Source organism: Apteryx rowi, unplaced genomic scaffold (genome assembly GCF_003343035.1).
Source record: "Apteryx rowi isolate R43461 unplaced genomic scaffold, aptRow1 scaffold_137, whole genome shotgun sequence".
NCBI lineage: Eukaryota > Metazoa > Chordata > Aves > Apterygiformes > Apterygidae > Apteryx > Apteryx rowi.
The window spans coordinates 432,444-448,171 of record NW_020447608.1 but is presented as its reverse complement, the minus strand read 5'-3'; the positions used below and the strand labels follow the sequence as shown (position 1 = coordinate 448,171).

The window sequence follows — 15,728 nt, the reverse complement described above, 5'->3', positions numbered from 1 at the left end:
CTCAGCCAAGCTCCACACATTTAGTTCTTTTGATCTTTCCTCATAAAAACAATCCCTCCAGCTCTGTCATCATTTTTGTTGTTCTTCTCTTACTACCTTCCAAGTTTACTCTGCATTTTTGCTGCTGGTGCTCAGAGTTGAAAGTCTCACCAGAGCCGTATAGAGCAGGAGCACTACCTCATTGCTTCACGATGTGCTTCTTCCATACACAGAAGCCTCATACAAAGGCCAACATTTGCAACCCACCTGCTTTTCCCTCTTGATCCATCATGCTGCGACACCAACTCAAATCGGGTTTGCCACCATCTTTCCACCACACACTTTTGTTCAGATCTCAACTGCATTCTGCTTACATGATTAGATTATTTCCCTTTATCTAGATATAGTCTAAAAGGAAAACTCTCTGTTAGAACAATGCTTAAGGTTGTTAAATGACAACCCTGTAGTTACCTACAACACATACAAAACCTGACCACTTAAAAGCAAGGAAACATCTATCTGAGGACACCAAGGACCAAATTGCAAGCTGGTGTTTACTGGCAGAGCTCCTTTGGCTTCACTGCAGCTGTGCCGGTTTATACTACCTAAGAAGCTAATTCCATAAATCTTAGACTAGCCATATCATAAACAATCGCATTATTCCGAGAAAGTACAAAGAAGGGCATGTTTCACCTCAACAGCTGCAATTCTGATACATGAAGCCCTTATTACCTTGATTTTATAATCCAAGTATTTTCTTTTAAGGGATACAGCTATAGTGGATGTACTATCAATTCAATATATCTATCAACTGGTAGCAGAATTCTTTGGTAAAGCACTTACAATTGCTCTCTTGATAATAAAATTGGAATTTAACAGAACTGGAATAAAAGTAGCAACTCATGGTAAAGTCATGGATGTACAGGACACCGGCATTTGATAATGATGAACAGGCTTTGTTAATATATCCATTCACAGGGTCTGATTTTGACTAACCCTAATGTCCTAGCAAAGGGGAGGAAAGGAGGTGGCCTTCTCAAGGCATTATAACAGGCAGGGCAGGGGCAGACATGGGAAGAAATAATTAAATACCCTAAAATTCTGCAAAAAAGCAGCAATATTGACCCTCTGATATTGACCCTCACATTGACCCTCTCATACCCCTAACAGTAGGCTTGAATCCCGGCCTCAAGTGAAATTCATTCTCTTTCAGACTGCAAAACTTGCTTAAAGTAACTCGTTTTTTAACACCCATTCCTGGGTAAAGGGAAGAAGTATGAACATAGCAGTATCCAAGCCAGGATTTCTTCCTCAAACTCCTCCTCAAGCAATACAACTACACTCTACCACATACAGTATGGCAAAGCTCAAAGGCTCAATCATACGTAGAGCGTATTGCATTTCTTTCTCTGGGAGATTTTGGTACGACATTTACACTTTAAAATTACCAGTGAAAGAATCATATCTCTCCTTTCCCTCCACAGAAGGGTAGATTTTCCTTTTATTTGATACAAACAACATGCATGCATTTGTTACATCTGAGTAACAGAAAACCACATGGTTTTTCCTTACTTGTTTCCTTTAAAAGTTTGGGTTTTATAAATCAGATTGTACAAAAACGAAGTCTCTCTATGTAGCTGCAGTGTCTTTTTAAGCCACCTTTGCTTCTGAAAGAGGAGATCCCACCCTCCTCCTCACCCCTAGCCATTCATTCCCACACTCATCCTGCCCCCTCCCTTGTGTTGGGGCATGTGTTTGTACAGTCCAGACTGAGGAGCTGATCAGTGTTAAAAATGCCGGAAGGTTAGTTTTAATCCAAACTGACCACAAGCAGGACTACTGTAGGCCGACGTATACACAGATACCTTTACAGGGGATGTGGCTCCCACATTACAGCAGCTGTGAAAGTACAATGGTAATGTCAGATGGTTTCCTAAAAGCACTTATATTTGGGGGTATTTTTCTTTGAAAACTTCCTCTTTTGTGTAGGTAAATGATGACATGGTTGAGGCAGAATGAGATGGAAAGACATAAATTGCTGAACTGAAAAGCATGGTTCTGTCACACTAATACTTGCTGGCAATGAAAACCTTCCAATGAGAGACTGGAGAAGCATAATAAATTCAATTCCAAGAATAGGCTAAGGGGTGACCTGATCTAATTGTAAGTGGGGGAAAATATAATAGAAGAGAGTTCTTTAATCTAGCTTTAAAAGGATGTAAGACAAGACTATTCCTGGTATCCAAAACTAGACAAATTTCAGTTAGCAATAAAGAGTGAGTTTTTGTTTTTAAGCAGCAGAACTGAATGTTGGAACAACTTACCATGAGGTACGCTCAATACTCTATCACAGTGTCTTTAAATCAAGGCTTCATATCTCTCTAGAAGATGTAATCTAGCTCATTGAAAAGTTGCCAGATCAGTGCTGAAATTACTCTGTGATTTTTAATGGTCTGTGTTATGTAGGTAAGCCTAGAGCTTCAGAGTGGTATGGGGCTGTGTTAAAATCTGTTTAGATTCCTTTTGGTACTTTAGGAGCTGTAGGAAACAAGACAAATGTGTACAAAGACAGTATTTGCTTTGGTCTGCTAAAGCCATTTACTAACAAGTGTTAGTGTTGTACCACTATTATCCAATACTTTTTTGTTCCCTATAAGCTTCAGTTAAGAAGAATCATATGTGGTTTTCATACAGCAATTTCTTATACATTATGGTAACCCTTCTGTGAAAAACTGCCCATTTTTGCCAAAGAACATCTGCCTCCTCTACTAGAGTGTATAAAGCACTGTGGGCTGTGCAGTGCATGAATCATAAACAAGAGGAAGAATGATCAGTTAAATCTGTCCATGTCTTGAATTCAGTGATCTTTAGGGTGGGTGGGGGTGAGCAAAAGGAGATTTTTTTTTAAAGACCTGTTTTATTTTTTATAAAATTTTAGTCAAGCTTCACAAAGTTGTCAATGAGMACTATTACTATAAATACATCTTTTAAATCCACGACATTCATGAGCAGAGTGAGCTGTTTGCTAGTCAGTCAGTCCCAATATATTTGCCTGTCTGTCCAGGACTGCCCTTCTTACTACGTAAGTATTTATGATGTGTGCGCACTGGAAGCCTGAAGTCAAGCTGTGGGTTCTACTGTATAACACATCCTCACAAACAGCAGAGGAAAACCTTTGTCCTTCCAGTTTTCACAAGCTCTGGCTAGCCAGACACTGTTCCAGTTTCAACAGATCAAACAAATCCTTCCTTTAATTTCAGGTGGGTATAGCCATGTCCCATCCAAACAACTCCATTATAGTATTTGGGACAGTAGTTTTCTATTCTTCTCCATTACTTTACAATTTACTATTTTTCCTCTATTGCTTATTGAAGGCCTCTTAAACCCACACACTGCAGTTCTCCAACTCCTCCTTTGGTTCCTGTCATACTAGGCTGCTGTTAAGAACTGATCAACTTATCACCTCTGCTTCCTGCAACGTCTCTCAAACCTCAGCCTCAGCTCCTAAGACAACGTTAACAAAGCATACTTCCCTGTCACAACCAACTGTCCCTTGGCTCTCAGTAAGGAAAATCTACATTGCCTTTTCTCCAAAGGGATCACACCAACTTTTTCAGCCTTCCAGATTCTACTTTTCCGTAAGGGTGAGCCAGGACTAATTATGTTCACCTCATCACTCACCTGGAAAGGCAGATAAGTTAGAAAAGGAGAAAGAAACTCTACATCCACTGAATATTTTCTAGTTTTCTCTACTCTGAAATTAAACTCTTAAATAATCTAGCTGAATTCAGTGAGGTGGCTCTTTTTTCAAAATCACTTCCTGAAACTACTGATTGTCAGGGCAAAAATCCTTGATGACACTTAATTTTTAGAAAGTGCCAGTCATACTTGCTCAGCTGAAAAGCTACATTAGCACAGCTTGGGGGAAGAGGAGACAGCAGCCATCAGGGTAATTGTGTTCTCTGTTTCAAGTAGCTGACTCCAAAGAACCAGCCYCTAAACCATGGGAGATGCAGGCTTCCACTGCAGAGCACCAGCAGTGCATCCATCGGGACTACAGTGATGCTGGCCCAGGTCACAGCTGTGGGACTCACCAGGTGATGGCCCCTYGAAACAAACCCTTCACCAGACTCAAGGGAGAGGGAATGTCCCCCTGCCATGAAAAGTCACTACCAGTGAGAGGCCTTGCACCCTGGCCTAGAAGACAGGTTTAAGATGAGGAAAGGAATATGAAACTCAAAGTGCAGAACCTTTTCAATAGAAACACAATAAAAATTATAGAGCAGTTCAAAAGACTGATGGGAGGTGGTGACAGGGTGCCAAAAAAACCATAGAGCTTACTCAAGCAAAAGAGGATTTGGAGACAGGATGCTTATCTCCAAGAAATATTGAAGAGTGGAAACAGTGAGGAAGGAACTGGGCAACATGAGACAGAGCTAGAGAAAATAAATTAAAAAAGAGAATTTAAGCTGAACAACTAGGAAAAAAAATCTCTGGTAGTGGAATGGATCAAGCTGTGGAACTGTCACCCCAGAGCTGAATGGGGATGGAGAAAAGCTGTGCAAAGCTAAGCAAAGTATAAGATAAGAAAAAAGACTAAAACCTAAGAAGCTTTTCCCACCTCTGACTGCTGTGATTCTCCACCCTAGAATAGCTGGGAAGCTTAGGAGAGGTACAGTTACTATCCTGAAATATGCCATAGAAAATACAAGATCAACATCTCCTCCCCAAATCAGTAGCATATTATTGATAGAAACAGTTTTCCATATTCAGAAAAGATTACAGGCTTCCCCATTAAGGGGCATTTAAGTGCAGGAGTATTTTTCTCTTCCTTAATGATAGTAGAAGGAAGTGAAAGAGGTCAGAGTCCTGTAAGACCTCTCCGCACTCCCTGCGGTCTAGTTTAGAAGACTTAAAAGGATTCAGATTAACTGGGGTGGTTTTGTCGATTATACACAGAGAGGAAAATGACCCCATGTGGTAACTGTTTCCAGGACAGCTGCTCCATTGGCGAAACACTGCTGCATTCCAGAAATAAACTCCTACAGTCAAATTAGCAGCTTGAGTTCTCTCTTCTCAGAAATGTGCCTTTACCAAAGTTGCAGCAGTTCCCAGATGAATGGAAACCAGCAGCATAAATTCCTGCTTGGGTCCACTTTTAAATAGAAAAATGGTACAAAAGATGTTTGTACAATATCAAATCAGTCTTGATAGTCATATAATTGCCCCACGTTACAGATGGGCTCAAAAAAGGGAAAACTGGGAATATTTCTGGCTGGGATAGAGAACGAAAAGTAGCATGGTTCCCTACCACTCCAGGCCTGTCATGAGTTTATCGGGTCTGAGTACTTATCAGAACTTCAGCATTAAAGATTTTGGGTTTGCTGCCCACAATGTGGATGCCATTTGTACCTACAATATGGGTACCACAATTTGGTACCCACTATGTGGGTCAGTATCTACCAATGCRAAGTACTGTACAAACATGTAAAAGATTACAATTTAAATTTGAAGCAAGATAGGAGGCAAGCACAAGGAATAATCTAGAAACAGGGGTGAAGGAACAGAAGAGTGGAGATACGGTGGGAGAAAAATATCAAGTGGGGAGTCCAGGTATTTTGAAAACTGTGTGTATTATAACGATCCCTTGAGTTTCAAGGATTGATTGAATGTGTGACACAAGATTCTCCCTTTCACTAGTCAGTGGAGTCTGCAGTAGTTTAATCCCCTCCCCACACAGAAGAAGGGCAACTCATCACTTGTAAAGTTCTCTGCAGATGAACAGCTCTGCTGGCGCTATGGTTGAACTGATGGATGCACCAAGTCAGCAGGAGGTGGGGGTAGCAAAGGCCAGGCTGCAGGGGATTTATGTGCTAACAGCATACAGAGATGAGAAAGTACCTCCATATCCTGCTTCATGGTGTCCTTCCCAGAAGGACTATCTTGAAAAACACAATATACTCACATGTGCATGAACCAGCCAACCCTAGCAAAGTAATTCGAAAGGTGTAATATATGGAAAGGATAGAACTAGGGCAGAAAACATAGTTCTGTCTTGCAGAGCAAAGACAGTTATGGAAAGGAAAGAGAAATCCCCAAAGTGTCTCCTCTTGCCCTTTCTTTCCATCATGGCTACCCTCAAAGTCAACAAAACTGGTCTCTTTTCTTCCCTTTCCCAAAAGGGCAATGCCACTGTTGCCCCTTACCTGGCCTTTTCTAGCTCCCAAAAGACAGTGCAGCACTGTCCTCTCACTACAAAGGTGAGTTATGGGCTGTGAAACTAAATTTGCTCAGAAGCCCCAAGGCACTCATGTTTTACTGAAGACATACACTAAGCAACAAAACTACATGAGACAGCTTCCAAGTTTACACAGGTTTACAGCTTGCTGTGTTGGAAAAGGCCCGTGAAATCCTAAGAAAAATCTCAAAACACCAAWGTACTGTTTTCAACAGTAACAGCAATTCGTCGGTGCTGTGGGCTCGCAGGGTAGGCACTGGACAACAGGCTACTTCATGAGACCACTGGGTCCATGAACATTTATGGTCCTTCTTCTTTCTTACACTGGACCCTTATCTTAAAGGCAAAATATCCTGTACTTGTCTGAATGCCTCCTCCATTAGGCAACCAAGAGCCTTGGGAACACCTTCAAAACCAGATGCTTCACTGCAGAAGGAAGGTACCACAGGCACATCACTCCCTCTCACTCACAAGTAGGAAAGATGAAGCCAGAAGCCATGGTTGAAGTTACAAGGAATAACTATCAGCCTGGCAAAGGCCCTGCTGGGTGTCACAGAGCAGTTCCCATTTAATTCAACAGACCTTCACCAACCTGTGATACAGTAATGTAAACCTTCTCTGACTCAACACACCACCAAACTATAGACCATCAGGTGACTAAACCTTCATGCAACGCAGAGCAGAGGATTTTTTACTTGAAATAAGCTCACAGCTGCTGCATAATGTGGTCTGAAACATAAATGCCCAAAAGCATCCTCTAACCCATTGTCTCTTTCCTTTTGGGCCTACTTCTGCCCTGCAAATTCCACCACAAGAGCCACACCAGTCACACAGTAACAGTCAGAAAGAATAAATTCAGGAAGCATTGTTTGTGCTTAGCTCAGCCTCACTCCCTGGCTCCATTCTTGTCTTCACTGCTGCTTTCACAGTGCCTTAGCTTATCTGTCCTAGGGACTTCCACAGCTTTGGGCACACTGCTATAACAGTAGAAAAACATTCAGGGTAAGCAAGATCAGGTGCCCCAGAATATAGATGCTGCATCTCTGTAACAGGGTGTCATGTAAACAAGCAATTCAGCTATGTGCACGCAGAGTGACAGCAGAGCTTCCACTTGCAACAGAAGTCACGAGAACAGCCATACTGGCTCAGGTTAAAAAGCCAGCTAGTCCCATATTCTATCTCTGATAGCAACCACCAGCACGTGCCCAGGGAAAGAATATAAGAAAGGAGAATGTTCTCCCCACTCTTCCCCTTGTTAYACCTCTGCAGACCTCACAATCAGGATCTTGGCAGCCTGTGGCTTAGGCAGTTCCCTCTAGACCATAATGTGTACAAGCCACTGATGAGTCCATATGTTCCATGAATTCCTTGGTACCTTTTTGAATCCATACATAACTTTGCTACTGAATGATGCAGAAGCCAAATTCCACAGTTTAATTTTGTGTTATATGAAAAACACTTACTTTGGTTTGTTTAAAGTCTGCTCCCTATAGAGCACTTTGTTAAGAGAAAAGGATGACTACAGCATTTAAAAGGGGAAGAAACACATGCAAGTATAAAGTACAGCGAACATACAGCAGAGAGCTCTGCTTAGCTACAAAAGTGGAGGTGCTAATTTTGCAAGCAAAATATTAGGCAGGTTTCACACAGAAAATAAAGGGCTATGCTATTTTTTTTTTTGTATCTTATAGTTAAGTGCACAGTAAGTAAAGCCACCTGCACTCAAAACAAGTCACACTTGCAGCAATACATTACCACAAATTCCTGTCTTGGTTACCCTCATCTTCCTTCTAGCCTCATCTTCCTTCTAGCCTTTGACTTCATGACTGACTCTACCTTCTGGTAGTCTCGTCTTAAATCAGATTGTAAGCTCTTTGGGACAGAAGCTGTCTCATGCCTAAATGCAGCAGCCCCAACAGCAGGGAACATGTCATGATACAAACAATGAGGGCACAATGGCAGCAACAGCCGAAGCGGCTGTTAACAACTCAGAGCCATAGACTGAGAGCTAGTTAAAAAGAAGTGGAAGCAGTCAGAGCATGAGATTTATTAAGTCATAGATAATAATTTTACATGCTGTAACCCAAACACAATGTTGCATACAGTATTAAACCCAGTACTGTGAGCCTCAAATGTTCAGCTACTAATCAAGTCCCAAAATAAGCATAATTCTTTTCTAAGTGATACTCTGGTGATTATTCTTTTTTTCCCTTTCCTCCCATCCCCTCTTTTGGGAGGAGGTGCGTTGTTTTTTGCATGTTCCCTGAAACCTTGTGGTCTTTTAAATGAAAAGTGCAATTTTTCTCATGATCATTTCCTTTTCATATGATGGGGATGTAAAGTAAAACATCAAGTACAGCAACAAAGTTGTTGGCAACATCRAAGGGGCTGAAGTGCAGAAATGATATATAGGGTAATTAAATGGCTTTGCAAGTTATTTGCGTATCTCTATATATAAACTGCCCTGACTTAATAAAGAAGTATTTCATAGTAGCTTTTTGCCTCTCCTGGCTTTGTGCAAGATTCTGCAACACCCTCCAACCAGTCCCAGAGCTTTCCTGGCCTTCTGACCTGGCTATGGGAAGCTGTGAAGACCTGTCTGAGATTCCTCATAGCACAGCATCCAGAAAAAGAAAGGGTGCAAAGCACACATGTACAAAGCAGATAGAAAAGGAGATGGGGAGCATGATTAGCAAGCTACTCTTTTAATTCTAGAGCCGAGAGCCCAAATCTTGTAGTCATCAGCAACGGTCCAACTAAGTCTGAGAGCCAAGCCCAGCTTGCAAACTGATTGCATCTGGTGCCTCAGAGGGAACAGCAGGAGGGCTTCCCCTGGCCCACTGCACTGCAAGGACCAGGGAGAATCCCAGAGCCCAGACACAGACAGGAATATGTGCCTCCCACCTCCCCCCCCCAGGGTCATGGTTGCAGAAGCATGCCACAGATCCTTAGGGCTGACACTCCATATGCTCTGCTCTTTGGACACCTGATGCATCTATAGGGGTGGTGTAGCCAAGCAGACAAAAAGCACTGCTCACCCAGCAGGCTCCTGTAGCAGGTGGGTGCTGCAACCTCTGCTGCCCTGGGGCCAGAGAGGAATGCCAGACTTCCCTGGGCAGATCTGGAGCTGCAGTGCAAAGTGAGTGAGATGTTTCATAAGCCAGCCCCCACCAGCCCACACAGGCGGCTAGAAATTAGCACTGAGCTCACAGGTTCAAAAGAGCTCAACCATCCTACTTTAATTTAGAAGCAAGTCCAGCTGGGGCGTGACTGCAAATTGGCCAGGAAGGGAGAAGGAGAGAAAAAGATGGGAGAGACAGTGGCCCTGTGACATTATAGGCTGAGATTATAGAATGCTACAGACCAAGACTACAGACCAAGACACTGCCAGAAAAGGTGCAGTATTGTAACTCTCATGAGCTGCCCATTCACAGCCATTTCTCCACTGCACACTATAAAACAACACCACTTGCTGAGTTGTCTCTCTGCACATGCACATCTCCCCATGAACAGACAGACAAGTGGTAAGCTCAACACATGTCTAGCACAGTGCTTTTCTGGACTGAGTTAGCAACAGAGCAGCTCCTCCTTTGCACTATCCTAGGTAAACAGAGGATGCTTCTGCTACAAAGTGTCTCAAAGTGGCAAGAACAGCATTATCACTTCAGTGCTGTTTCCTGAAGGATCAATAAACCAAGACAATCAATTCTTCTGGCTAGTCCTTATCCCCCAGGAGAAGCCAGGGCTCTCAGTCACCATCATTTAACCCTTCACAACCGCAGCAGCAGCCCCATTAATTTTGTCCTCCTTAAACACACATTCCATGAGCCCACGTGCCAGAAGCAATTACAGAGCTGGAAGCAGTGTCACCACATGAGCATGAGACTGCAGAGAGGTCTGACCTGTTACTTCAGCACAGCAATAACACATCCATATACCGCTCTGTGAACACATGGAGACACTTGCTTGGTCTGGCATCCTTGCACCTGGTTTCTTTGTATGAGATAGACTGTCCCAAAGAAACCATAGTTTCAGCTCTCTATCCCCCACTATCTCTCTGTGCAGGAGGACTAAGGCATTCCCAGAGCACCAGCTGACACTCGCAGAAGGCGACTGCATAGGCAGTAAATGGCATGGGCAGTCATTATAGAGAGCCACAGGACTAGAGCCTGTTTAGAGACATACAAAACTGAACTTCAATCCTGGACAGCAAGAAGAGAGCAAGAGGGAAGGCAAGAAAGCTCAGGAGGAATGGAAAAATCATGTGATTATTCATACTGTTAAAGAAAAAAAGGAATAGGGGCTATCAGAGGCAAGACATAGGACTGTACTCGGAGTCTGCAGTAACATGAAATATTTTGCTCTGATCATGCAGTTCTCCATAGATCATGGAGGACAGGCAAGCATGATCCCTATTTAAGATAGGCAAAACACATCACATCAGTTAAGGGACTCACCTGAGGCTGAACAGGGAGTCTGTATCCAGGCTGGAAATAAAGAACAACAGTGAAACAAATAGGTGGGTGTAAAGATTGGTCATGAAAGCATTTAAACTGTACAGAGAAGTTTCCACCCACTTAAAAAGCAGTGGTGTTTGGGATACGCTCCTAGAAGGTCTATCAGGGGAAGCATTAAAGAAGATGCTGACGCAAGGAGTTCCTTCCCAACCTGTTTCACTCACAGAATTCTTGCTCTCCTCCCCCACCCCAAAGACAGCATTAGTCAATGGTTACAACTTGTGCTGCCATTCTCTCAGGGCTAGACTATGGGTCTGTGAAGCATGACTGAGAAAATTATGTTCACATGAGCTCCTCACCAATCTACTTGAGTTCACATCACCATCAGAGAAAGGTTGAAATCCCCTGTACTAGGCCATGGGGACATAATGCAACAGGGAAGAACTTACCTAAAGGGAAGTAGAAAGAGCTCCCAATGAAAGCAACTGCAATTTTAAAAGGCCCAAGAGACCTGTGGCAAAAGAAAGGCCTGAGAATGGAGAGCAAAGCAAACAAAAAGCAAGCTGTCTGGCAGGCCTGGTGGCAGATGTATCCTCTCTTCTCACCCAGAAAGTCATCCTCTAAGCCTTGTGAGCTTTAGAAGGWTGTCAATGAAATACCTATGTTTTAGTACACAACTACTGATTACTCAGGACTACTATGAAGAGGTAATCACAGGAGGCTGAGGAAACAAGAACTTTTGGAGTGCATTTCCTGTTGATTTGGCAAACACAATTACAAAGAGAAAGAGAATCCATTCTGAGAGCAGTGTGAAACTCTTGTGGGCAGGATCATTCGCATCTCGCATGCAAAGCCTTAATGAATAAAAATAGCTACTTATGCTTCCTTCTCACACATGCGAGATTCAGGCTCTGTTGCTGGACATATGCTTTCCAGTATCCAAATAACAAGACTTGGTTGCGAGTTTTATCCCATCTGAAAGGGTAATTTCCTTTAAAGACAACAGCACTTTTTTCTAGATACTTTTGAGTGTTCTGAGACTTTAAAACCTACTTCCAAGTCATCATGGCAACTAAACTGTGTGTTTTAAGAGTTTAAAGAGTCATAGTATTTCCAAAAATTCCTACACTACTATGATATTTTTCTAAAATAATTGTGGCATGCATGGAGGACACCAAAAGCACAATTTTATGTAGCTTGTGGAAAAGCTAAAAAGCAGTTTTTAACACCTTAGTCCCTCACAAACTGTATATATGTCAGGCAAAGCTGCACTGAAATGCAGCCACCTTAAGGGTAAACAGCAGCAGGTCATTCAGTGCAGCAGTGGAAAGGACAAAAAAGAGGAGAAGGAAGAGTATTTTGGCTAAAATGTCAGCAGGGAAAACTGAAGTATAAACTGCTAGGCCATGGTCACCTCAGAATGGAAAAGGAGAGGAAAAGGTCTCAGGCAAACAGAAAGGAAACTGGGATGGGAAGGAGAGGAAAGCAGGAGACAGTGCTATATACAGTGTTCATCTCAGCCACAGAAAGCCACGTCTCAAAGGGTCTGCTGTGAGTGCCAGTATTACAGAAGAAAAGAACACAATTATCAGCTATTTCAAATACATGTAATAAAGTATACTCTGACTGACGTTATTACTTTTCAGCAGGTCCAGGCACAGAGCACGAAGAGAAAGAGGCCTCAGGCATTGATGTCAGGTCACAGTTTTAAATAATTTTTAAACTAGGACAAGGTGCCATTTCATACCTTAAGGTGCTGCACCCAGGTAAAAACACCAAGTTCTGTGTGTAAGGGGATCACCCTCAATACATATGGATCCAGAACCAAAGAGTAACTTAGTTTTTTCCATAGTCGAAGTTTACAACCTGGGACTAATAAACCTGGAGCTTCATCTCAACAGAAGTCATCAGGCTCTAATTCAGACCTAGTGTGAAGGACAAATCCATCGTTATTTATACCGAGAGTAAACTAGCTCTCTATCTACTCATCTTACCAAAACTGGAAGACCAACAAACTAGTGCAACTCCTTGTTGCTAGCACAAAACCTCTTGGTTCCAAGCTGTGCGCCCATGTCAGTGATTTACAATTGTTGCCATGGGCGAACCAGCCGTTTGGGATTTATACAAGGTTTTCCTCTGCAGATCTTAGAGTACTTTTGATGGCAGCTGTGTATCATTTTATGGGCAGGGAAATGGAGGAACACAGAGATATGACTTGGTCATGTGAATCAGAAGACAACAGGAAACACAGGTTTCTATCCCAACTCCTTTTCAGGCCTCCTTACAGAAAAGGGGCAGGATCACAGCACAGCTTTGATGTTGTGCAGTTCACCCACTGCAGACCGACTTTCTAAGTCCAAGCTCAGGCAGAACAGCTGAGTGCTACCTAGTTCACAACACACCAGCCCCTGGTGACACAGAGACCCTACGCTTGCTGCAGGCAGCCAGGCCTGCTCTTTTTCAGTGACAGTAGGTTCAACCCAAACATTTAAGGTGAGCTCATCACAAAAGCAAGCAGGCATTAATTTGGACAATCATTCCTGTGGCAGCAAATCCAGTTCTCCAACTAGACTATTTGACCCAAAACTCCAGCTAAGCTGAAGCACAGAAAAAAGCCTCATAAGATACCAGTCTACTGAATAAAAGTGGTACAATGTAGGTGACCCGTTGACCCATCCACACTCCTTTCTTTTTTTTTCTCTCCTTTTTCAAGAAAAGGTTACCCAAGAGTTAAATAGAAAAATAAAATGCATTAAAAAAAAAATAAATCAGGTCTTCCAGGCACTAATAAAAAGACAGCCCACCCTCCAGTCCTTCCTTTTTAGAAGAGATTTGGAGTTTCTATTAGGCCTCTGCACGCACTCCATACATCCCGCTTTGTTAAAGGAGAGCATTTTTGAAGCATCACTTGACTTTGTTTTAAATATCTCACTACAGTTTCCATTTTAGCTCTGTGAGATGATTATTTTTTCCTCATCAAACTGAAGTTATACAGCAGTTGAAAATGCTGATGGCTTAACTGGTTTCTCTTTTTTTTTTTTTTTTCCTCCCTCCTCCTCTCCACAGCAGCCCTGAGGGGTTTTAACTCTTTCTGCAGCACTGAAATCCTGCTTTTGGAGTTCAATGTTTAACTCGCGCTGGGAGACTCATAAATATTCGGAGTCACTCTCTCCCTCTCTGTTTGATTAGGAAATGAGCCTTTAACTCAATGTAATCCCCAAGCCATTAACAAAAAAGCCCTCAACAGCTCCACTATTAGAATTTCACTCCTAACCCACAGAGGATTGAATTAGATTAACATAACTACCTGCAATCTGAGTTTATTTTCTGTGCCAGATAGAAATGTGTCTTCAGGAAAGCAAAAGAAGAGAGCAGGAGAGCAAGCATAGCATAATGAAATGTAAAACTAGAGAGATGAGAAATAGATGGACAGATGTACAGGTGAAACAATAAAAGAGGAAAGAGAGAGAGAGAGAGATACTCAGTCTTTAATAACTGTCTGCTGGCTTTGGGAGTTTTATTCGGAAGGCCCCTTAAAACAGAATTGTTTCAAGAAGACTGTTTTTTTTTTCCTGCTGGTGTTTACTCCATGTTCTCAGGGACTTACAGATAAACACCTGAGCATGCTGCACTCCAGACACCTGCGCAGCAGATTTGGCACAGGTTTTATTTAGAACTCCCAAGAGGTGTCATTCTCAGCTACGAAAGGAGGGGCGTGACGAAGAGAATCTGCATGTCAGTCGTTACTCGAACATCCAACAAACAAACAGACAACGCTGCAACAAATAGATTGTCCTCTCCTCAAAAAAAAAAAAAAAAAAAAAAATCATGTAACAGCCCTGTGACACTGAAGAAGTCAGTTTGGAAGTTAATAGGTGCTTAGTCCACGTAGAATAAATCATTAGTGAAACAGACACTAAATAACAGAGCCTTCCTTCCACCTAACACATCAAAGTTTTTATCTAACCACAGATAAAACACCCCCAAAAAGTGATCCCGTAACTCATTGATTGGTATATTACATGGCAGTAGATGATTTTTTTCCAAATGCAGTAATAACATGAAGAGTCAGCAGGATGAACAGGGGAAAGACCCATATATGATTAAAAGAGAAGGATAAAGTCCAGCTGCTATGTGGACATAACTAATAAATAGCCCAAAACATCCTCAGACTAAACCTTCTCTAGCTTTATACTTTGCGTGCTGCTTTGGGAACACTTGGATCTCTGCAAAAATGTGTAGTAAAAGGGTTTTTGCAGTAATTCCTGAGTGTAGTCATGCCAATATTTCTGTACATGCAGGGGAGAAAAAGAATCACTTCTTATATTTCAAGTGATAAGATGTCCCTTGGTTTTCAATTTTTAGGTGGACCTCAGACCAGCTATATGATAGATTCTTCGTTAGTTACAGAGTCAGCAATTTTATTTCTTTAATGCTTTTCATAAAAATCTGTTCTTCTTTTAATACACATTACAGTTGCATTGTAACTGTCAATAAATGTAATATTGTGCCAAAACAAATAGAAAGGGACTTAAATAATTTAAATATTTTTGTTTTTAAGTAAAACAAAAAGACTTACTAATCAAAATGAAGTTTTCTACAGTGAGACTGGTCAGGCTGACAGTTTTGTTTTATTTGGGGGGAGGGGTGCTTCAGAGCAAGCTATGTATTGTAATGATCATTTTAGGCATTATTAATGTATGTAAATTCACCACGTTTATCAATATTGTCCCTAAAGCTTTCCTTCTATCTACAGTTCTAGCTGAAAGATGGAATATTTATATCAATGGTTAAAAACTTCAAAATAATTGATTTGTAATCAGTGTTTTTTGTTTTGAGAACTTAAGTTAAAAACTTTGACAATTATGAAATGTACATTGAAGAAATACAGAATAAAAACCTTAATAACAGACTACTTGTCACTTTTCTACAGTCAGTCCAACCAATTCAGCTGTCATCTATTTCTTAAGACTTGATATTTTAACTGTGAGATAGCTCTGGTTTTACTATTCTATTAATAATTCTATTAGACACTTGTTTCATCAAAATTACTT

General features: G+C 41.7%; 1 protein-coding gene across 1 annotated transcript in view; it reads right to left on the bottom strand.

Moving 5' to 3' along the window:
* Positions 1–9,412, bottom strand: part of ESRRB (estrogen related receptor beta) — a 120,007-nt gene extending 110,595 nt beyond the window's left edge. The window contains exon 1 of the mRNA XM_026057138.1: positions 9,256–9,412. Within this exon, the coding sequence (XP_025912923.1) occupies positions 9,256–9,374 (119 nt within the window). The 5' untranslated portion in view covers positions 9,375–9,412. The remainder of the gene's footprint in view (positions 1–9,255) is intronic.
* Positions 9,413–15,728: the final 6,316 nt, after the last annotated feature.